This window comes from Octopus sinensis, linkage group LG10 (assembly GCF_006345805.1).
Source record: "Octopus sinensis linkage group LG10, ASM634580v1, whole genome shotgun sequence".
Classification (NCBI taxonomy): domain Eukaryota; kingdom Metazoa; phylum Mollusca; class Cephalopoda; order Octopoda; family Octopodidae; genus Octopus; species Octopus sinensis.
In genome coordinates, this window is record NC_043006.1 from 103,901,346 (window position 1) to 103,926,345 (window position 25,000).

The window sequence follows — 25,000 nt, forward strand, 5'->3', positions numbered from 1 at the left end:
ATCATCATCATCGTCATCATCTTCATCATCGTCATCATCGTCATCATCATCGCTACTATAATACCTATATCGCCCGTTACTACGTTGTTGGCGATGCTCCCTGATGGATCGCTTCCGGTTTCGTCTACAACTTCTACTATTACCGCTGTCCCCATGTCCGTTTGAAGTACGCAGGCGCTGCGACGTCAGATGCGCCTTATAGTCGCTGGACGTGGGTCTCTTAGCAGAATAGCAATGCGTCTTCTCGGTGGCCGGCCTTTCCACTTTCGAGCTCTTCTTCTCCCCTTTGTAAACCTCACCAACATCAGCATCATCATCACCATCATTATCATCATCAACACCGTCAACATCGTCGTCGTCCTCGTCTTCCTCTTCCCCCTCCGCCTCATCCTCTTCCCCCTCGTCCTCCGCCTCCCCTTCGTCTATTTCCGTTTGGGCGGAATCGTTCCCGTCCTCCTCTTCCTTCTCCTTCCCTCCTCCTTCTCCACCGCCCTCCTTCTCCGTCTCCTCATCCTCCTCTAAATCTTCCGCCACTGCAGGGGAATAACCCAACCCCAACGACTGCTTCCTCCCCTTCTCTTTCTTATCCTCACCCACACCGGACAGTTTGTGGTAGCCATTGTCGTTAGTACTGTGGTTAGTCTTGTTGTTAAAGCTCAAAATATGCTTATTACTAGAGTTAGTAGTTTTATTATTCTGGTGCACGGAGTTCTTAGTCGTGTGCTGATGGTGGTGATGGTGGTGATGGTGGTTGTGGTGGTGTGCGTTGCTACTGTTATTGCTGTCGTTAGCGATGCTTTTAGTAATGTTCGTCTTGTTACTATTGGTGATAGTAGTGGTGACACTATTTGTAGTTGTAGTAGTAGTAGTTGTAGTATTAGTAGTATTGGTAGTAGTAGTAGTATCATGAATGTTAGCGCCGCTAAATTCCTCAGCATCGTCGAATCCACCAGTACCATAACCGCCACTACCACCGCCACTGTCATCACCACCGTCTTCACCAACGCCACTGTCAGCAAGGCCGCCGCCTTCGTCTTGTTTGCTGTGTGCTTTGCTTCTCGAGAGAGCATTGTCTGTGTTGGTCCTACAACCGACGGTAGATGTCCACAAATCTCCGCTGGTTTTGCCAAGTTTCACAAAAGGTTTCTCGTCGACCAGTTTGTCGTTTCGGCCATCGTAGAGGATGGGGCTTCCACTGACCTCCCGCTCGCCTTCGTCATTCTCATCTTCCTCTTCTTCTTCATCTTCCACTTCAGTTTCATTGTCGCTGAGACATTCCTTCCGAAGTTCATCGTAATCTTTATCCTGTCAATGAAAGAAAAAAGAGACAGAGAAAGAGAAAATTAAAACAGATTAAATACTAGTTTCAAATTTTGGCACAAGGCCAGCAATTTTATGGGAGGGGATAAGTCGATGATATGAATCCCTGTAAAAGGTTTGTAGGTACGTGGTACCTCGTTATGCAAACATGATATACTATAAAGTATACTAAATATTTTTATAAGTCAGCACCATGCTATAATTTCCATAGAATATCTATAGAAATGACCGTAACAAAATAATCAACCACTGTGTTCATCTGTTACTTATTTTAACGACCCTGTAAGGGTAAAAGATCACGTCGACCTCGGGGGAATTTGAACTCAGAACTTAAAGTAAAACAAAACAGCCATAAGAATTTTTTCCAGCGTGCTAACAATTCTGCTAGCTTTGCCGCCTTCGCATTTTGCTAAATATTGCAATCTACGAGCAATAAATGTAAGACGTAATTCTGGGGGTCAATAGAATATTTACCAGTTAATTACATCATCGGCATCATCATCGTTTTCACGTCCATTTTTGATTAATCAATTTTTGCTTAAATGCAATTCACCAGCATGGCCAGAGTCTTTTGATTGATATTATTCTTTATTCTTTTATTCATTTTACTCGCTTCAGTCATCAGACTGCGACCATAGTAAGGCACCACCTGCTTTTCGAAGTCTGGTACTTATTCTATCATTTTCTTTTGCCGAACCGCTAAGTTACGGAGATGTAAACACACTGACAGCAGTTGTCAAGCGATCGTGGGAGATAAATATAGACACAGACACATATATATACGCATACAGCAAGTTTAAGCTAACAAACAAGGAAAATGGATAATATATATAGGACACAGTTAATACAGGTGTATCCTATACACATGCAGGTGTATCCTATGTCAACATAGCACAAAATATGGGTGTCTTCCATGTCTAGTGAAGACGAAATTAACACAAGCTTAAACTAAGTCGACCCAAGAGACAATACAGGGCAGCCGAAATTAGTGTAAGTCAATAAACAACGATAGCCTAAGTCAGACATGAGCAAACTTCTTCGAGAAGTGGGCCGCATGGGACATGGCTTATAATCAAGCAGGCCACACTACTAAAAAACATATTCAAGTTAATGTTTCTTTTGTCCGCCTTTACGTTCTTAGTTCAAATGCCACCGAGGTCGACTTTACCTTCCATTCCATCGGGGTCGATAAAATAAGTACCAGTTGAGTACTGGGGTAGATGTAATCGAATTCTTTCGATCCCCGATATTGCTGGCCTTGAGCCAAAATTTGAAGCCAAAATTTCTTTTAGCGTTGTCATTTAGAAAGTACCGCAGGGGGCAGTTTGCCTGTGATTGGCTTAAATCAACAATAATGAGAAATACGGAGTTGTAGACTTGAGTGAATGTTAGTGAGGGCACAGAAAATAAAGGGAGTCAATATACAGAGGGTAGTGTTACAATTAATATTGGTTTCAAATTTTGGCATAAGGCCAGCAATTTCGGTGGAGGAATTAAATCGATTACATCGAATTTTGGTACAAAGCCAGCAGGTTTGGGGAAGGGGTAAGTCGATGACATCAATCCTAGTGTTCAACTGGTACTTATTTCATCAACCCTGGAAGGATAAAAGGGAAAGTCGACCCCTGCAGAATGTGAACACAGAACGTAAAGACGGATAAATTGCCTCAAAGCATTTTACCCGGCGTATTAACGATTCTGTCAGCTCGCCGCCTTGTTTCATTTAATACTGAAGTGCTTAAGTCAATGATAGCCCAAAGCTAAATCCTGAAAGAATATAATACAGGTAGAATCGTTTTGCAGAGGATTAATCAAAGTACCTGTAAAGCTTCCCGTGTATTAAAATTAAGATCCTGATTTAATATTTTGTTGCAATAACTTTATATCGTTTGTCTTTTACTTGTTTTAGTCATTAGTCTACGATCATACTGATGAATTTTAGACGAACGAATCGACTCCAGTGATTTTTTTGGATCTTTTCGGTTTGAACGGCAGTTTTTAACATAATTTCTAGGTAACTAAAAGATTTTTAACTTCGTATACTGGTAGAATGTGTTTATAAAACATCTTTTTCTCTTGCCTTAATTGAGAAAATTCTATAGTTTGTAAGATATTTGTTGTTTTTTTCTTCAATTTCTGCAATTTCAACCAATCACTGACGTCCATTGAGGTAAATGACATTCCGTGCCGTATGAATATGTCCCTCGTTTAAGAAACAGATTGGGTTTATTTACATTTGTGAAGAAAAAAAGATACCCTTCCCCCCACCCCTAACCGTAACACTGACCCTAACCCTAAACCTAACTAAACCTAACTAACCCTAACCCTAAAATAGATTGAAATGCAATAGATCGATACTAAGGTCATAATTATGGGTGACAATTTCATATGACATCGTTAGAAAAAACTGCCATTCTAACCGAAAAGATCCCCATTTTTTTTTAAGCCTGATACTTATTATATCGGACTCTCTAATCGAAACGGCAGATTACGGGGACGTAAACAAACGAACACCGGGTGTCAAAGACACACGCGCGCGCACACACACACACACACACAACAGGAAATACGAACGCATAACAAAAAATGTATAGTGGCACACCTTACATAACAAATCTTAAGTGAATAGATTATATAACACACCATACAAATAACACAGCATACACAGCACATGATATAATATAAACATTTTATAAAACGTGATAGAAACTTAACACAAACATACCCACACACAAACACACACAACATAAATCACAATTAACACAGCACTCTATATAGCTGTTCAGCTTATACATCACATGGCAATATTTGTTACATAACAAACTTTACATAACAGATGTTATATAATGCATATTATATGAGATGTAGTGATATGTCTCATATAACTTATATATAGGCGTAGGAGTAGCTTGCTTACGAACCACATGGTCCCGGGTTCAGTCCCACTGCGTGGCACCTTGGCCAAGTGTCTTCTACTATAGCCTCGGGCCGACCAAAGCCTTGTGAGTGGATTTGGTAGATGGAAACTGAAAGAAGTCCGTCGTATATATGTATATATGTATATATGTATGTGTGTGTGTTTGTGTATGTTTGTGTGACTGTGTTTGTCCCCCTAGCATTGATTGACAACCGATGCTGGTGTGTTTACGGTCCCGTAACTTAGCAGTTCGGCAAAAGAGACCGATAGAATAAGTACTAGGCTTACAAAGAATAAGTCCTGTGGTCGATCTGCTCGACTAAAGGCGGTGCTCCAGCATGGCTGCAGTCAAATGACTGAAACAACTGAAAGAGTAAAAGGGTACATACGTATCTTGTGCTGTGACGCAATTTGCGTAACACGTTAGGGTGCAAGACATAACATAATTTTGTAATACGAAATACATAACACATAATGCATTACGACTGACATAGCACTTAACTTTGTGATGCAACTTACATTATAAATAATGTTGCAATACGACTTATATAACAGAATCTTGCAAAACAATTTAGATATCACATCGAGTTGTAATACAAATAATACCATGCGACATAATGCTGTAATGCATCTCAGATAACATGTTGTAATACAATTTACAGATCATATAATGGTCGAGTACAAATTTATACCACACAACAGCGATTAAAGAGTCGCTACGTTAATCGTCTGTCTAAAGTCACTCCATCACCGTTACCGACGAGACTACCACCTCCATTATTGCCATCAATACTACAACGATGAACACCACCTACCACCAACAATAATGACGGTGGAGGCGCAATGGCCCAGTGGTTAGGGTAGTGGATTCACGGTCGTAAGAACGCGGTTTCGATTCCCAGACCGGGCATTGTGAGTGTTTATTGAGCAAAAACACCAAAGCTCCACGAGTCTCCGGCGGGGGTGGGTGGTGAACCCTGCTGTACTCTTTCCCCTCAATTTTCTCTCACTCTTTCTTTCTGCTTCATCCACAAAGCAGAGGAACCATGGTGTAACCCACTATGGTGTAGTAAACTTTCAGACCGTAGTCTAGATTGCGAATCCTCTGTACCCCAGGATGGTTCAGCTCTCCACCCGTTAAAAGCCACCGTTTACGGAATGATGATAACAACGTAGCTTTCGCACCCGTGCAACCTCCAGTCTATCGCGTGTGGTGGGTGGCTCTTCAAGTTGCCACACAAATTCTTAGTAGCTTAGAGTAGGCTCGAATTAGAGATTATTCTTTGTGGCAAATGGCGTGAGTCCTGATTGGAAGAAGAAGACTACAACCACGAATACCAGCCACAACCAGCATCACCATCGCTAGGACCGCCACCACCACTGCTTCAATCATTACCATCTTTACTATTAGCTCTACTACGAACTACCTGTCCACCATAATGACTATCACCACTGTAACCACGACGACGACAACCACCAAAGGTACCACCACTAATGCTACCGCCTGCGCTGCTGCTGCTGCCGTTTCACTATTACCTCCTGAAACCAGCACGACCGCTAACACCACCACCACCAACAACAACAACAAGGGAATGACAAGTGGCACACTTATAGTCCAGGGGTGACAGTGGCACACTTAACAGCAGAGGAAACAAAAACATGAAATCACGTGAAACAGATAATGATTTTATATATTCTGGCTCGAAGCCATGGGAAATGCATTATGGTAACGACGACGACGATGATGACAATAATGAAATGATGATGATGATGATGATGATGATGATGATGATGATGATGATGATGTAGGAGGAGGAGGAAAAAGATAAGTTGGTGTGGGTGGAAAAGGAGGAGGAGAGGGATAAGCAGCATTTCATTCTTTGGCAACAGGCCATAACAATAAAACAAAGATGATGATAATGATGATGACGAAAAAGCGGAGGATGAAGATGATGCGCGAGACGACAACGAAGACAGTGATGACGATGATGATGATGATGATGATGAGTAGGAGGAGAGAGGAGGAGGAGGGAGGAAGATTACAATGGTACAACTAAGAGCAGGACGATGATGGTGTCCGTGACGACCAAGGCGACGATAACAATGGTGTGACGACGACGACGAAGACTATAACGATGAACATGATGGGAATAACGATTCCAGATGATGCTGAAGCGGGAGAGAAAGAAGAGAGGAAGAGAAAGGAGAGAATGGAGTTAATGGACGCTAGAACATGACTGTTATTTCACTTTTATCAACAACTAAGGCGCAGGAGTGGCTGCTTGGTAAGTAGCTTGCTTATCAACCACATGGTTCCGGGTTCAGTCCCCTGCGTGGTGTCCTGGGCAAGTGTCTTCTACTACAGCCTCGGGCCGACCAAATCCTTGTGAGTGGATTTGGTAGATGGAAACTGAAAGAAGCCTGTCGTATATATGTATGTGTTGTGTGTGTGTGTGTATTGTGTGGTCTTTTACCTTTTTACTTGTTTCAGTCATGAGACAGCGGTTATGGTGGAGCGCCACCAGCAGGAGTTTTGTCGAACAAATTGACCCCAATTTGTTAATACCTAATACTTATTCTACTGTTGTCTTATGTCGAATTAAGAAAAACAAGAACAAAAGCAGGGACACACACACATATACATACATAAATATATATTATATATATATATATATATATAATATTATATATATGTTTCGGATGTTGGGGCGGAAACCCACGCCGCCATCTCTTCAGTTATCGGGCCATCGAAAGAATATATATATATATATATATATATATATATATATATATATATATAATAATATATATATAATATATATATATATATATATATATATATATATATATATATATATATATATATATATATATATATACTATATATATTATATATATATATATATATATATATATATATATATATATATTATAATATATATAATATATATTATACATATATTTATATATAGAGGGCATTATTATACATACATGCCACACGCTAAGAGGGACAAAATTAGTCATTTCTACAAAAATTTTACTAATCCCACCGAATGCAATTTTATATATATATATATATCTCTACTATCTACTATCTATCTATATATATATATATATATATATATTATATATATATATATATATATATATATATATATATATATCGCCGGTTACGACGACGAGGGTTCTAGTTGATCCGATCAACGGAATAGCCTTCTCGTGAAATTATCGTATATGTGGCTGAGCACTCTACAGACACACGTACCCTTAACATAGTTCTTGGGGAGATTCAGCGTGGTACAGTGTATGACAAGGCTGGCCCTTTGAAATGCAGGTACAACAGAAACAGGAAGAAAGGGCGAGAGAAATTTGTGACGAAGAAGTACATCAGGGTTCGTCACCACCCCAATGGAGCTTATTAGGAGCTTTTGCTCAATAAACACTCACAACGCCCGGTCTGGGAATCGAAAACGCGATCACACACACACACACACATATATATACAGGAGTGGCTGTGTGGTAAGTAGCTTACTTGCCAACCACATGGTTCCGGGTTCAGTGCCACTGCGTGGCATCTTGGGCAAGTGTCTTCTACTATAGCCTCAGGCTGACCAAAGCCTTGTGGATTTGGTAGAACGGAAACTGAAAGAAGCATGTTGTATATATGTATTAATATATATATATATTATATATATATATATAGATATATGTTGTGTGTGTGTGTGTGTGTGTGTGTATGGTGTGTGTGTGTGTGTGTTGTGTGTATGTATATGTTTGTGTCTATGTTTGTACCCCCAACATCGCTAACAACCGACGGTGGTGTGTTTAAGTCCCTGTAACTTAGCTGTTCAGCAAAAGACACTGATAGAATAAGTACTAGACTTACAAAGAATAAGTCCTGAGGTCGATTTGCTCGACTAAAGGCGGTGCTCCAGCATGGCCGCAGTCAAGTGACTGGTTAGCGGTTCGCCAAAAACGACCGATATAGAATAGAATAACTCTGTGTGTGTGTGTGTGGTGTGTATATATATATATATATTTGCATACATACATACAGACAGACACACATGCATGTACACAAACAATGAAAGAGTCATGTTGATATCTTACGTACACATGAAATAGTGTCTAAGGAGGACAGCGTGCACTATAAGACAAGTAGCTATATCACGAGGCAGTGAACCAATCAACAAGCTGCCAGCCGACGAGCCAGCCAGCCAGCCAGAGTCAAACTGGGTCAGTTCACCAAGTGTTCTCTCTCTATCGCTGTTAATAGGGAAGTAGGAGGAGGAGGTAACAGCGAGAGAAAGAGTGATAAAGATGTGAGAGGAAAAGGGTGAGAGCTAGAGGGAAACATATAGAAAGAGTAGCATGGAGAAGGATAATATAAAGTAAGAGAGTGAGGGAGGAGAGAAGGATAGAGGTGAATTAATATAAAGAATATACATAAAAACACATAATATATATATACATATATACAATGAAGGTGTAGGGGAGAGTTAGATTAGAGGGAGAGGTAGAGAGAGAACGAAAGTAAATCAGAGGGAGTGAAGCAGATAGCAGTGACATTAGAGAGAGGAGGTAAAAGTAAAAGGCAATAGTTACAAAGAGAGTAAAAACTAAAGAGAGAAGTAAGAGGTAGGAGTAAAAATACAAAGTAATAAATATAGGTAGGAAGAGAGAGAGAGAGAGAGATTGGATAAGAGGGATAGTGGAAGGGAAAGAGAATGAGAGAATGAGAGAGGGGGGAACAAAAGTGTGACGTTAAAAAACATCAAAAGCATCAGTGGGGTGTGAATGGAGGCTTTACAGGCTGAACAGCCTGCCGTACGCTGTAATACTTTTCGACCAATCAAATCACGGCGGCTTCTTTTTGTTTTGCTCTTCTTTCATTTACCCACACCCCTCTATCACCAATATTTTTTTATTTAAATGTAGGTTCTATTTTGTTTTTATTTACCACGAAAGACAAAGATTTTGTGTGCTGGCTGGCTGGCTGGCTGGTTGGTTGGTTGATAGTTTGCCGGTAGGTGGGTAGGTCGGCTTGGCAGGTGGTCGACCGAAAACAGCAAAAATAATGTATGTACGCATGCATGTATGCAATTATATAAGATACGTAAGTATATGGAAGCACTTACAGCACTGTAAAATTAGAGGCGAAGAACAAAGCTGCAGAACGAAGCCGAATGCATACACGCATTCATACATACATACATACATACATACATACATACATATACATACAAACAGCGGTGGTGCCCCAGCATGGCCGCGGCCTTCGGGCTAAAACATTTTAAAGGATTTTAAGGATTTAAGGACATACATACATGCACGCATTTCTGCACTTAATTTAGAAACTAAACTGTCCTTACATCTGTAAGTGGGCTTGCGTGCAGTCACCAGGTGTTACGTTTCTGCGCGTACCTGTGCGTGTGTGTGTGTGTGTGTGTGTGTGTCCTTCTGTATGTGTTTCGTACCGCGACGGTTACAATACAGAATGAAAAATACAATTTAAAAAAAATAAATAAATAAAATAATAAGGATCCTTTCAGTTTGAACCGCAGTTTTTAACGTAATTTCCAGGTAACTAAAAAATTTTAAACTTCGTATACTGGTAGAATGTGTTTATAAAACATCTTTTTCTCTTGGCTTTATTGAGAAAATTCTATAGTTTGTAAGATACTTGTTGTTGTTTTTCTTCAATTTCTACAATTTCAACCAATCAATGACGTCTATTGAGTTAAAAAGCATTCTGTGTCGTATGAATATTTCCCTCGTTTAAGAAACAGATTGTGAAGAAAAAAAGATACCCTTCACCCCACCCCTAACCCTAACTCAAAAACATATTGAAATGCAATAGATCGATACTAGGGTCATAATTATGGGTGACAATTTCATATGACACCGCTAGAAAAAACTGCCGTTCAAACCGAAAAGATCCAATGATAATAATAATAATAATAATAATAATAATAATAATAATAATAATAATAATTCTTTTGTTGGCCACAAGGGCTCATATAAATAATAACACTAAAGAGGAGAATAGAAACAAAAACTTAGTTACAGGGGTTCATCGAAGGTCACTTTAAGTTTACTGAAAATAACGTAACCTAATTTTGAACTGCTTTCATCCAACATTTCTTCTCTGTTGACATGAAACATTTAATCCCTTCCAGATATACAAACATATAATTGCTATAAGTGATGTAATCTGAATATTTATTGCCATGAATCGCGGATATCCAAAGAAATAGTTCCTTCTAGTTATCTAATCTGCATAAGCCTCAGGTTAAGCTAGTTTCCAACAACGTCGTTTCGGATTCATTCCCTCTGCGTGGCATCTTGCAAACTCTCCCCTTTCACCGAGCATCAAGCACACACGTTTCTTGTACACTTCCTCCTGCTGTCCGTTAATTTTATTATTCGTTTTATCCCTTGAATTCATTGTTTATATATATATAGGGAGAGTTTACGAAAAAATCAAGGAGAGAAACATACATATGTGTGTGTGTGGAGGTGCAATGGTCCAGTGGTTAGGGCATCGGACTCGCGGTCATAGGATCGCGGTTTCGATTCCCAGACCGGACGTTGTGAGTGTTTATTGAAGAAAAGCACCTAAAGTTCCACGAGGCAGGGGGTGCTGGCGATCCCTGCTGTACTCTTTTGCCGCAAGTTTCTCTCTTTTTCTGTTGGCCTGCTCGCTTAGCCAGCGGGCTGGCGTCATTTTAAGGCTAAAACAATGAGAAGCGCATTGTGACCAGTGATATATTTATATATTCTTTCGTTTATTCATTTACTTGTTTCAGTCAGTTGACTACAGCCATGCTGGGCCACCGCCTTTAGTCGCAGACGTCGACCCCAGGATTTCTTCGTTGTAAACCTTACTCTATCGGTCTCTTTTTGCCGAACTGCTAAGTTAAGGGGACGTAAACACACCAACATGGGTTGTCAAACGATGGTGATGGGACAAACACAGACACGCAACACACACACACACCACACACACACACACACACACACACACACACACACACATATATATATATGATGGGCTTCTTTTGGTTTCCATCAACCAAAGCCACTTACAAAGCTTTGGTCGGCCCGAGGCTATAGCAGAAGACACTTGCCGAAGGTGCCACGCATGTTTGTGGGTATATATATATATAAATGTATGTGTATATATAAAATACAAAATGGGACAAGAACGCAAAACATCCAAAGAAAATAGAAAAATACAGATACAAAAAACACAGACGGGTCATTCGAAGCCTTTAATCTTCAGTCAAGAACAAGATCATCCTCGCAATTCCGGCTGATTAATCTTGAGATTGCTCCAATCTGGCCAGCCCCAAGGAAAAACTAAGCTAAGAGCATTAGATTCCTCGGAAAAAAGATCGAATGTGTACGAAACAAGGACAGAAAAACGGACGATGTTACACGAATATAAATACCAAAATAAAAATAATAAATAATACGAATATAAATACAAATAAACAATAATAATAATAATAATAATAATAATAATAATAATAATAATAATAATAATAATAATAATAATAATAATAATAATGATGTTGATAGCAGGACACAACAACAGGCGTCTTTCGACCAGAGACGAATTGAACTCAGCTGGCGTATTGAGTGGACAAACGGTGTTGGTTTGTGTACGTCTTCGTAACTTTGCGGTTCGGCAATAGAGGCAGATAGAATAAATACCATAAAAAATCAGTACTGGAGCCGATTCGTTCGACTCAAACGATTTAAGATGGTGCCCTAGAATGGCCGCAGTCCAATGAAAGAAACGAGCAAAAGAAAATATCTATTAGCAGCAATTTGTCGGTCCTTTTTCTTCGTTGTTGTAATATTTACTGACTTTGTGTTAAAGCTAACTGTATATTAGACAAATGCTGCAACGGATGCAAACGAACGTCACCAATCATTTCTCATCGCAGCATACCAGCGTATTCAAGGTTTCCTCTCTCAGACCATTTCCAGTTCTGAGGGATTCGAATTATTTTCCTGCTTTTCTATTGTATATGAACGCATGCAAACATTACACACTCAAACGAGGCATACTTATATATTTGTCAATCTCTCTCTATTTCTCTCTCTCTCTCTTTCTCTCTCTCTCTCTCTTTCTCTCCCTCTCTCTCAAAATAACTACATCAACTATAATATATAACTATTTATAGACAAAGGCGTGTCTGTGTAGAAAGAAGTTTTGCTTCCGGTCACATGATTCCAGGTTCAGTCCTACTGCATGTCACCTTGAGCCGGTATTTTCTACTAAAGCCCCTGACCAGAAAAAAAGCCCACCGTGGAACGACGCATGCGCTTTTCTCGGATTTTTTTTTTCTTGTTCTGGACCTTTTCCTCTTTTTGACAAAGAACAATGCTCGAGTTATCACACCCCACTCTTTTTATTCCATCTTTAACTTTCTCTCAGTGTCAATCTAGGACGTTCACTGTGTAAGTTCTTTTCACATTTTGCCTGCTTTTATTTTTGACTAGCAGCATAGCCCGACGTTGCCCGGGTATGTAAGAGCCCCTAGTAGGCAACGACTAATCCCAATCTAGTTCTTTCCCTCTAGGGAACGAAGGCGCATGTGTAGGTTGCAATGTCTTCTCTTCACTCGAATACTTCTATGTATACGATGTTCCTACTGTCTCCCGACAGAAAATGTGTGTAAAAAAAAAAAGCTTAGATTCTCGACCCCATGTCGAATTTATCGATTTTTTCAGAACTGGGGGAACTTTTCAAAATTTTCGCTGCGTTAGTTTTGAATTATGACATTGGGCTAGGTGTGTCAAGTTTTCATCAGAATTGGTTGAAAGCCGTGGTCAGGGTGAGGGTACAACCTGACAGCCACACAGACACACAGACAGACAAACTGCCGTTTATATATAGAGAGATTTAGCCATACATGAATGGGTGTCTGTGTACCAAAGTCTATATCAAAGTCAAACTTGTTTCAAATCTAAGCACAGGCATTTCATGACGTGTGAAATAAACAATCCACGCTTATAACGCCGGTTTCCCGAATTCTGTGACATACATTCTCTCCTCCGTGACAGGACGCCAATCCGTCGCGGAATTATTCATTTTTACCAGATGAGTTGTCCAGAGCAATTTGAAATGAAGTGTTTCGCTCAAGAGCACAACGCAACGCCCGAGAACGTAGAATTTTCGGATCATCAGAGCGACACAAGACATCTAGGTGGCAGCACTGCATTACCTATTGCCTTTATCCACTGTCTTATGAGAAACAGACAGACAGAGACATGTGCAAACTAATATAGATGTCTCTAGAAAAGATTACAATGGATAATAACAACAAACTACGTAAGATTAACGCGCAACAGCTTGTTTATAGAACACACCTATGGATTACGAAACAAAAACACTGAAAATATAAAACTACCGGATCAGAAGAGAACAGATTGTAGCTCTCGACCGTCAATCTCTGAGAGTCTCTGCTATGAAAACAACCCCCTCCAAACTCCCAGGCACATTCACAACACCTTCGAATATTACAAAAACAATATCCCAAACACACTAAATGTCCAACTCAATTTAAACAAACAAAACCTCTCTCTGTCCATACGCACAGAAGCAGTCACATCATTTATACCATACTGGTCCCCAACACTGTTCGGGGATACATACCACCATCAACAAATACAGATAATTAGCAACAGAAAAGGGAATTTTCTTATACCCTAAGTCCATTTTGCTGTTCTGTTCCGTGGCTACCAAAAAAATCTACGACCATACTGTAATACACTTGATACTGGAGAGAGAACAATATATTCAGAATGTCGGGTTACTCCTCAATACGATTTAGCACAGCATGCTGGAAAGCGAAGTGGTGCCCCAGGTTGGATGGGTTGAGAGTATTACTGGGGAAGGGTTCTGGGAATAATCGCATCGCGTCTTTCGGCCAAGTGCGTAACATTTGAGTACTGCCTGTTCAAAGATGACCAGAAGCTACACCTCAACAACAAGAACAACAGCAGCAGTGGAGGCTCAATGTCCCAGTGGTTAGGGCAGCGGACTCGCGGTCGTAAGAACGCGGTTTCAATTCCCAGACCGGGCATTGTGAGTGTTTATTGAGCAAAAACACCAAAACTCCACGAGCCTCGGCGGGGAGCGGTGGTGAACCCCGCTGTACTCTTTCACCACAACTTTCTCGAATGAGTCCTGATTGGAAGAAGAAGAAGACAACAACAGCAGCCGCAACATCATCATCAACCCCTTGAAGTTAATAAATAGTTCCAGTATTATTCTGTTATTGGGATCAACTAACAACATAGATTCAGTGCTGCAGTAAAAATCTCATGTTGCTGGTGTTATTATTAAAGTAGGGAGAATGTGTGATGGGATCCGAGGTATTTGCTTAGTTGGTTGAGAAATGAAAATGGTTTCGAATCACAGAAGGGAAACCGTATACAAATACAAGCTTACTACATTTTTGCCGGTAATATCCTTGTTCTGGCATGAACATCACAACTACTCATTTCAAACTGCAAAAACATAGCATATTACTATCGTCAAAAAGTTTTAAAAAGGAAAAAAGAAAAATCTCTCTATATATAAAGCTGAAGTTGTCTGTGTATGGCAGGTTTGGTAGCCTTCAACTAACATTATCTCCTCTGAGACCCTGCGCCACAAGTTGACCAAAATCGAGAGTATGATAGAAGAAGGCTTGCTCTTCCTTCCGTAGAAGAAAAAATTCAAATCGAACCATGTTAACCCCAAAAATTATTTACATCTATGAAAATCCCTATTTTTTAATGATTTTTTGATTGCTGTGTCGCCATTTTCGGTGTATTTCAACCAGAAAAATGTCCACTTAAAGAGAATAACAAGCTACATAATGCAAAATTTTTACTTTTCAAAAATTCCAATTCTAAACGGTCGAAACAAACCCGAGCAGCACCGGGCGATACTGCTAGTTACAAATAAAACTATATCGTCATTCGACCTGCTAGAAATATCAACTAAATCTCTCTGGAATTAGACCCTACTCTGATGTCATGAAATTAGAAAGTAAAAATTGTTGAAGATAAAGAAAGAAATGAAGAAAGAAAGAAGGAAAGAAAGAAAGAAAGAAGGAAAGAAAGGAAGGAAGAAAAATAGAAAAAGACATGATGATCACGACTGTAATATTTTCGATCACAGTTCTACGCCATCATGGCTGACAAATTTATGCAGCAGGAACAATAACAACAGCAACAGCAGCAACAACAACAACAAGCGGAAAGAAAAGCAAAAAAAAAACTGGTTGTATAAATGTCGATGTTATTGTCTCCAGTTCAAACACAGACTTGTGTGTTTTTGTTGTTGTTAGATAAATAATGTTGTTGTGATTGTTGTTGTTGCTGCGGCTGTTGTTATTTTGAGCGTTGCATGTAAAATGCTGAAGTGCAAATGTTGCACTTTAAAATCGCTGCTAAATCTCTTGAAACATTTGTATAGAAAGAAAGAAAGGGAGAAAGAGAGAAAGAAAGAGAGAGAGAGAGAAAGAGAGAAAGAAAGAGAAAGAAAGAAAGAAAGAAAGAAAGAAAGAAAGAAAGAAAGAAAGAGAGAGAGAGAAAGAGAGAAAGAAAGAGAAAGAAAGAGAGAGAGAGAGAGAGAAAGAGAGAAAGAAAGAGAAAGAAAGAAAGAAAGAAATAAAGAAAGAAAGAGAGAGAAAGAGAGAAAGAAAGAGAAAGAAAGAGAGAGAGAGAGAGAGAAAGAGAGAAAGAAAGAGAAAGAAGAAAGAAAGAAAGAAAGAAAGAAAGAGAGAAAGAGAGAAGAAAGAAAGAAAGAGAGAGAGAGAAAGAGAGAAAGAAAGAGAGAAAGAAAGAGAGAAAGAAAGAAAGAATAAAGAAAGAAAGAGAGAAAGAAAGAAAGAAAGAGAGAGAGAGAAAGAAAGACAAAGAGAGAAAGAGAGAAAGAAAGAAACAAATGAAGAAGGAAAGAAGGAAAGAAAGAAAGATAAAGAAAGAAAGAAATGAAGAAAGTAAGAAGGAAAGAAAGATAAAGAAAAAAACAAACAAACAAGCAAAAAAAGAAATGAAGAAAGAAAGAAGGAAAGAAAGAAAGTAAAGAAAGAAAGAAATGAAGAAAGTAAGAACGAAAGAAAGATAAAGAAAAAAGAAACAAAGAAACAAACAAACAAAGAAATGAAGAAAGAAAAAAAGAAAGAGAGAGAGAGAGAGAGAAAGACAGAAAGAAAGAAATGAAGAAAAGGAAGAACGACCAATTGTGGATAGCTTTCAGAAGAACACTCGACCCATTTATCACCAACTGGATGCTCTTGTTGCACTTTCTCTTATCAATTCCGTTGCACTCTGCATTGTTGTTGCTGCTATTGCCGATACTACTACTACTACTGCTACTACTACTACTACTACTGCAATAGTGATGCTCTTTTTGTTCTTTTCTTCTAGCTGCATGTATTACAACTGTCACTGTGTCACTTCACAAAGAGAAGAAGAATAGTTACTCAAACTCACACTCGAATACATTATTGTTGAGTTGCTCTCACACGAGTGTAAAGGTTCCCTCACACTAAAAGACACAGTTGCCAGCTGCGATGGATAAAATGCCTAACGGCATTTTTATTTGGCAATTTACGTTCTACGTTCGAATTCCGACGCGATTCACTTTGACTTTCATCTTTTCGGTGTCGATAAAATAAGTACGAGCAAACGCACTGGTTGCAGATCAATGTAATCGACATGCCCCTTCCTTTGAAAATTGCTGGCCTTGTTCCAAACTTAGAAACAATTATTATGATTATCATTATTACATATTTGCCTGTTGCTTTGTATTTGTACAGGTTGACTCCAAGTCTCACCCACAGACCTCAAGAGATAACAAGTTAGAAGTTTAAGTTGATATTAAACTAGGGTGCCATATATTTGGTTTTACACCGAGTATTCTTCAAGAGAATATCTCCCAAAACATAAGCAAATTTGTACAAGTTGAATCCAAGTCTCACCCACAGACCTCTGTTTACGGTTTTACGGTTTCTTTGGCGTATAGGTTCCCCACCTGGACGGGACGCTGGTCCGTCGCAGGTGAGGTACAAGATGCAGGAAGGAGTGAGAGAAAGTTGTCGCGAAAGAGTCAACAGAAGTTCGCCATTACCTTCTGCCGGAGCTGCGTGGAGCTTAGGTGTTTCGCTCATAAACACACACATAGCCCGATCTGAGATTCGAACCCGTGATCCCTCGACCGCGAGTCCGCTGCCTTAACCACTAGGCCATGTGCCTCCACACCAACAGACCTCAAGAGAGAACAAGTTAGAAGTTTAAGTTGATATTATGACTAGGGTGCCATATATTTGGTTTTGCACCGAGTATTGTTCATGAGAATATCTCCCAAAACATTTGATTATGAGATGATAGTGTCTGTCCTGTTAAGATGTCAGTAAAAGGTGTTTGCTATTATGCACATTTACAAGTTTGTTAACATTCTTTACAGATTAAAATGTTTTGGGGATTATATGGACAATATTTTACGTAGGATATGAGAAGTTCCCATGAACACTATTTATTGAATTTCTTCCATTTTTAGATTTCCTGGTATCTGAGCGAGGTAGCAATCAGCCCCTTTTGCTATCATTCCTAGGACACCTATGATGACAGATATTGTTTTAGATTTTGGCTCCCGTGGCTTTTATGGGTTTTTCCAAGAGTAACCTTTCCAAGCGCCTCCCCCCATTGGGAGTTTTAATTGTTACATATTTTCGTTGTTATTTCACATTTTTTACACGGACTTTTTTTCAAACGGACAAAACCCTTTTTGTAACTTTCGTGCTGTATTTGTCCCTACATGTTTTAATTGATTTTGTTAGCCCTTGTGGCCAATAAACCAGAATTTATTATTATTATTATTATATTATTATTATTATTATTATTATTATTATTATATTATTATTATTATTATTACTATTAATGAGTGAAGGAGCAGCGCATGACATCCAAGTGACACAGGGATACAAATATACGAAGCCCAAAATATCCATCATGACTGCCCGTCTGATAAGGGTACACCACGCACATGCATTACAACCATATGTGCGCGATATGGTGATCCCATATCAAGATAAACAGCGCATGACCTTGTAGGTCGGGCTCAGTTAGAATTTTTCTTCAGGTCGAGTAGCCCATCTCACTCAAAAGGTCCCTGAATAAGGATTGTTTAAAGATGATGAATGAAACACCCATGTTTTCAGAGGTGGATTATTCAAACCCCAAAGAATCCCTCTCAACACATGGATACGATGCTCCCCCACTACTTCTGCTCGTGATCAGAGTTGCACATATCGTTAACCACTAAGGGTCATACTGAACTGGTTAAGATCAAAGAACTGAGAAGCAAATCTGTGGTATTGAGCAAGAATATTAGCTGCAGTCCATCCTTTATACCAAGACAAAACATTGTACATGATAACGTTTCCAATCAGTTAAGGTCAATAGCCATGACATTCAGTACCTGGTATTGAATCAGGGCATTTATTATTGTTGTTTTTGTTGTTGTTATTATTATCATTTTGTCTGTCTTTACATTCTGAATTCAAATTCCACTGAGGTCGACTTTGCCTTTCATCCATCCGGGGTCGATAAATTAAGTACCACTTGAGTACTGGGGTCGATGTAATCGACTAGCCCCCTTCCCGAAAATTTCCAGCCTTGTGCCTAGAGTAGAAAAGAATATATTTATCCGTCATGAAATATTCGATATATAAATAATTTCTTCGTAATCTATTTACCGTGTATTGTAGTTAAACTGTAAAATTTGTGAACCAACTGTACGTTTTCTAACGGAACTTCCATAAGTTTCCTATTCGGGTAAGTGGTATTTGTAATCCACTGTTTAGTTTCGAAAGTTCTTCTTGTATTTTGTGGCTTTGGTGATTTTACAATTTCAGGGTACACCATTTTGAATTTCAGTGACGGTTCGTTATTTTCACTTTATTTATTTTTTTTTTGTCTGCTGTATTCATATTTTTGGTAATTCTAGGTTTATAGCAGCTCAGTATATGATTAGGCAATGTGAAAAATAAATTCTTTGACATAATTCGTTATGTGATGCCAACGATATATATTGTATTTTGGTAAATTCAAAAAAAAAAAAATAATAACGTTTTCCACGTCTGTGTTTTGTTGTATTCTTTTACTTGTTTCAGTCAATTGACTGCGGCCATGCTGGAGCACCGCCGTTAGTCGGGCAAATCGCCCTCAGGACTTAATCTTTGGAAGCCTGGTACTTATTCTATCGGTCTCTTTTCCCGAACCGCTAGGTTACATAAACACACCACCATCGGTTGTCAAGCGATGTTGGGCGGACAAACACAGATACACAAACATACACGCACACACACACACACACACACACACACACACACACACATATATATATATATATACGATGGTCTTCTTTCAGTTTCTGACTACCAAATCCACTCACAAGGCTTTGGTCGGCCCAAGGTGCCATGCAGTGGGAATGAACCCGAAACCATGTGGTTGGTAAGCAATCTACTTACCACACAGCCACTCCAGCGCCTATGTATTTTATTATTATTATTATTATTATTTTGTGTACATATCCTGCTGAGCTATATAGTAAAAATCCATTTAAAATTGTTCACGTAATCCGTTTTATACACTAAAATGCGTTTCAAGACTAATTTTGTGTATTTTTTTTTTGAGGCCTAACTTCCTTTTTGTAATCTTGAAAAATTCCAGTTCGTGCTTTTCTTAAATGTCACACTTTCTTTTAATATATCATACTTCAAATGTTAATCAACTTGATAATCTTTCCGAACGCCACCTCTTGGTAACATTCCATCATACACTTTTGTAAATACACACGCTTCCATACATATAAGTGTATTTGTGTGTGTGTGTGTGTGTGTGTGTGCATATGCATGTGTGTGTTTGTATACACACAAACATAGAGAGAGAGAGAGAGAGAGAGAGAGAGAGAAGTAGATAGATGGATTACATTCCTCTAATGTGATTATGTATTCCATTCCGTATTCTTTGGTGTTCAATTCTTACACATTATTTTGATTACGGTACTCTTATAATCCTCTTTAATCTGTTCCCTAGCCTCGTGGTAGTGAGGTCAATTTGAACTTTTACGCTGTTCATCTGTTATGTAAGTGTCAAATAATATTTTTGCATTCATATAGGCTTTTTAAAAAAAATTTCCCGGTATGAAAATCCACTTCGTAATAACATCCTAATCCAAGCGATGACTTTCATTGTACTCCCGCCGAAAAAACATAATGTTCTCATTATCACAGTTCACAGTTCAAAACTAAACATGTGACTTATCCACTGTGTCGAGTCAGATGCTATCATATTTTACAAACAGTATTTATTATCAATAAATACTGTAAAATTACGTAAACTCAGTTAATAATCCGATAGTAATAATGCAGTTATTAAGCTGACAGAGATAACTTGGAATAAATATATATTTTCTGTGAATTTAAGTGAATCCTTCCTTACAGGTAAATTCTGTATTGTAAATTATTATAATTATTTCGACAAACAAATATCTCACGCCTTTGTAATATTTTTAATTCGCTGTTTCACAATTTGATTCAAGAGTTGAAGAGAAACATGAGCTGTCGAATTTGTCATACAGTTACGATTTGTATCACTGGGATACAGACGCGCTAAGTGAAAATGTCTGCACTTGATATTGTCAAAATAAAATGCATAAGTGAAATAAATACACAGAGTGAGTAATTTTACCCCGAATTATAGACGAACTGCATCTTATATGATACGTATTTGCAACAAAATAAAGTATATTTAACGTTGTATTTTACACATTTCACTTGTTTAATTCAAGGAACAAAGACTGCATTTAATTATGATCCTTATCAGTGCCTCCGGGACGTGTAGATGTAGGTAGAAAAACGAAAGATTTTTTTTTCAGAAAGGAGGCCTAGCCGGACCACTTGCTACAAAGAGAATTCTGTTAATGACAACCATAGGTTAAATGAGATGCAGGTGTTAAACTGGGTGATAGATTAAATCTATTACAATAGCTCCGTAGATCTACTAATAGACTCAGAAATTCGTCAGCGGAATTGTAATTCTACCTCAAAACAAGCCTTTTTAAAAGTATTTGTGTCTCTGCTTAGAAATAAATGAATAAAGTTATTGTTTCATAATTTCTGTGGAAATTACCTGCACGATTCGATTCCAAATACTTATCAGAATTAAGAAACGATTTATGTGCCAACAACTGAGCAATCTTCATTCAGTTTGCAAGAAATAGCAGTCAAATCCCACTTCTTTCATACCGCCTTTACAAAAGACCACAGTGATCCTTGTAGGCCTAGATAACTGGATAAAAGATTGTTCGGATAGGTACCATCGAAATGCCGCTGATCAGGAATCTGCTGGATTAAGGACGTACGATCGAATAGCAGCAGTAACAGCAACATGAAATGATTTATACATGATTGCGTAGGACATCACGAAATTTAAGGTATAACGATAATAATAATCATAATAATAATAATAATAATAATAATAATATAATAATATGAATAATAATATTAATAATAATAATAATAATAATACTAATAATAATAATAATAATAATAATAATAATAATAATAATAATAATAATGATAATAATAATAGTAATAATAATAATAATAATAGTAAATGCCCTGATGTAGTACCAGGCAGTGGTTCTCGTGGCTTCTGATCTTAACTGACTGGAAGTGTTATCATGTACATTGTTTTGTCTTGGTATAAAAGATGGGCTACAGCAAATATTCTGCTCAATACCACAGATTTGCTTGTCAGTTGTTTGACCTTAACCAGTTGAGCATGTCCCTTAGTGGCTGACGATATGTGCATCTCTGATCACGAGCAGAAGTAGTTGGGGAGCATCATAGCCATGTGTTGAGAAGGATTCTTTGGGGTTTGAATAATTCACCTCTGGAAACATGGGTGTTTCGTTCAACGTCCTTAAACAACCCTTATTCAGGGACCTTTTGAGCGGGATGGGTTACTCGATCTGAAGAAAATTCTAACTGGGCTCCACCTGCAAGGTCATGTGCTGTTTATCTTGATATGAGATCACCATGTGGCGCACATATGGTTGTGATGCGTGTGCCTAGTGTACCCTTGTCAGACGGGTAGTCATGATGGGTATACTGGGCTTCGTTTATTTTACTCCAGTGTCACTGCTCTCTCACACAATAATAATAATAATAATAATAATACTTTCTATTATAGGCACAAGGCTTGAAATTGGGGGGAGGAGGTTTGTCGATTACATCTTGCCAGTGTTTCACTCGTACTTGATTCATCGACCCCGAAAGGATGACCTAACTACAAAGTTGACCTCGACGGTATTTGAACCCAGAACGTAAAGATGGACGAAATGCCGCCAAGAATTTTACCCAGCATGCAAAATACTTAGCAGCAGCATTTTGATGAAATAAGTACTAGTTGCTCATTGAAGTTGATGTAATCGAGTAGCTCTGACCACAGCCGAAATTTCAGGCACTGCGTCTGTAGTACAAAATACCATCATCATCATCATCATCATCATTAAAGCGGCGAGCTGGCAGAATCGTTAGCACGCCGGGCGAAATGTTTAGGAGCATTTCGTCGAATTCTACCGAGTTCGATTTTGCCTTTTATCCTTTTGGTGTCGATAAATTGAATACCAGTGAGACAGGGGATTCCAAGTAATTGTGTAGTCTCCACTAAAAAAAAAAAATCAGGCCTTGAGCCTTTAGAAGAAAGGATAATGGGTGAGGTGGCAGAATCGTTAGCACGTCGGGGTAAGTGCCTAACATTTCATCCGTCTCTACATTCTGAGTTCAAATTCCGCCGGAGTCGATAAAATAAGTACCAGTTGAACCCCGGGGTTGACTTACTAGACCCAGCCTCTTTCCCAAATTTGGTGACTCTGCGCCAAATTTGGAAACCACTATTATTATTATTATTAATTATTATTATTATTATTTTATTATTATTATTATTATTATTATCATCATCATCATCATCAATGCAGCAAGCTGGACGAAATCCTTAGTGGTATTTCGCCCGTCGCTACGTTCTGAGTTCAAATTCCACCGAGGTCTACTTTGCCTATCATCCTTTCGGGTTCTATAAATTAAGTACCAGTGAAACCTGGAGTCGATGTAATCGACATATCCCCTCCCCACAAAATGGCTGCCATTGTGGTAAAATTTGAAACCATTATTATAAATATTATTATTTAGATGTGTAGAGTAATCAATGAAAAGAGAAAGGACTATGTCTACGATGGTCGGGTTTCGTATTCTATTGACGAAACTACATAGATTTAGCATACCGGCTGGTTTAACGCCACCACTAGCTAATTGGATTAATTTTAGGCCTTTTGCAGAGTCCAGTCGATTGGAAAATATACGGACCAGGTTTCCAGAGTGCGGACAACTCAAAATCTTCAAGTAGTACATAGTAATAATGTATAAGACACAGTTTGCTCTGGAATCCCATGCAAAGGATAACGGGTGCTGATCTTCCACCTCCGGTGAAAGCGTACACATTTACTCTGCAAACTTTTATGATACTGAATATCTGAAGCAGCTACTGCTTTACTATATTTACGTTATATCTAATGTATTCTGTTCAACCCTTCGCACTATAACGCTTTATAAGTGTTCTTTATACATTTCATAATGCCACTGGGTTATGTTTAAGTACGAAAAGAACACACACACACATATCATGATTATTTCCACATATGTACACAAGCATATATCTCGTAGAATATAATAGAGACATTTTCCAAGAGAGGAAATAAAATACTTGGAACTATGACCGATATGCTAACAAGAAATCTGAAATTTCTATACAATGTTCTATACCATATATATATGTGTGTTGGGGGAGGTATACTATAAAAAAAGAACAAGATAAAAGGAAGTAAAAAAAACACAACATGAGAGAGCATTTATTGTAATAGTAAATGCCAATAGATCAATACTTACATATTCCTTTTTTCGTTTTTGAGGGTTTTGTACTTTCCGAGCGCCTCTGGCTTGTCTGAAAGAATGAATATGGAAAATATAAGAAAATAAGTCAAATAAAAGATAGAGTTTAAGATGGAGGTCTTGAGAGATATATGTTTGAATTGGTGCTTTCTTATGTTATGTAAATGAGATGAAAATCAAGAGAGAATGAAAAGGACAAAGGAGAGACAGAAATAAAAAAGATAGGAAGGAGGGAGGAAGAAAAGGAAAGAAAGAAAGGAAGGATGAGAAGGGGAAGGAAATCGAAGGAGATGAGTAAGATGAATAACGTAGTTTGAGGAGGACATTGAGAAGAAGATGAAGAAGAAGAAGAAGAAGGAAAGAAGAAGAAGAAGAAGAAGAAGAAGGGGAAGAAGAAGAAGAAGAAGAAGAAGAAGAAGAAGAAGAACAACAACAACAACAACAACAACGAGAGAAGAAGGAAGAAGAGACAGGCGAGGAGAAGAAGAAGGCAAACATGGTGGAGAAGAAACGAGAGTCCAAAGCAATTTGAGGAAGAATTTGGAAAGTCGGAATGAAACAGTGAGAAGGAGAGAGGGAATAAGAGACACAGATAAAAGAGAGAGGAGTTTATATAATAGAGAGAGAGTGAGGTAAAAGACAAAAAAAGGGCGGGAGATGTGGGGATTGGAAAGCAGAAGGAAAATGTCAAAGAAATACAAATATACAGAGAAAGGTACTTGAAACGTAAAGAAAAGGG

General features: G+C 38.5%; 1 protein-coding gene across 1 annotated transcript in view; it reads right to left on the bottom strand.

Annotated features, from left to right (window-relative positions):
• The window catches only part of LOC115216300 (putative uncharacterized protein DDB_G0282133), a 134,619-nt gene that overhangs the window by 881 nt on the left and 108,738 nt on the right, over positions 1-25,000 (bottom strand). Inside the window, exons 4-5 of the mRNA XM_029785502.2 lie at positions 24,259-24,313; positions 1-1,305 (exon numbers count right to left, since the gene is read on the bottom strand). The exon at positions 1-1,305 is cut by the window's left edge and continues 881 nt beyond it. Coding sequence (XP_029641362.1) covers positions 1-1,305; positions 24,259-24,313 — 1,360 coding nt within the window. The remainder of the gene's footprint in view (positions 1,306-24,258; positions 24,314-25,000) is intronic.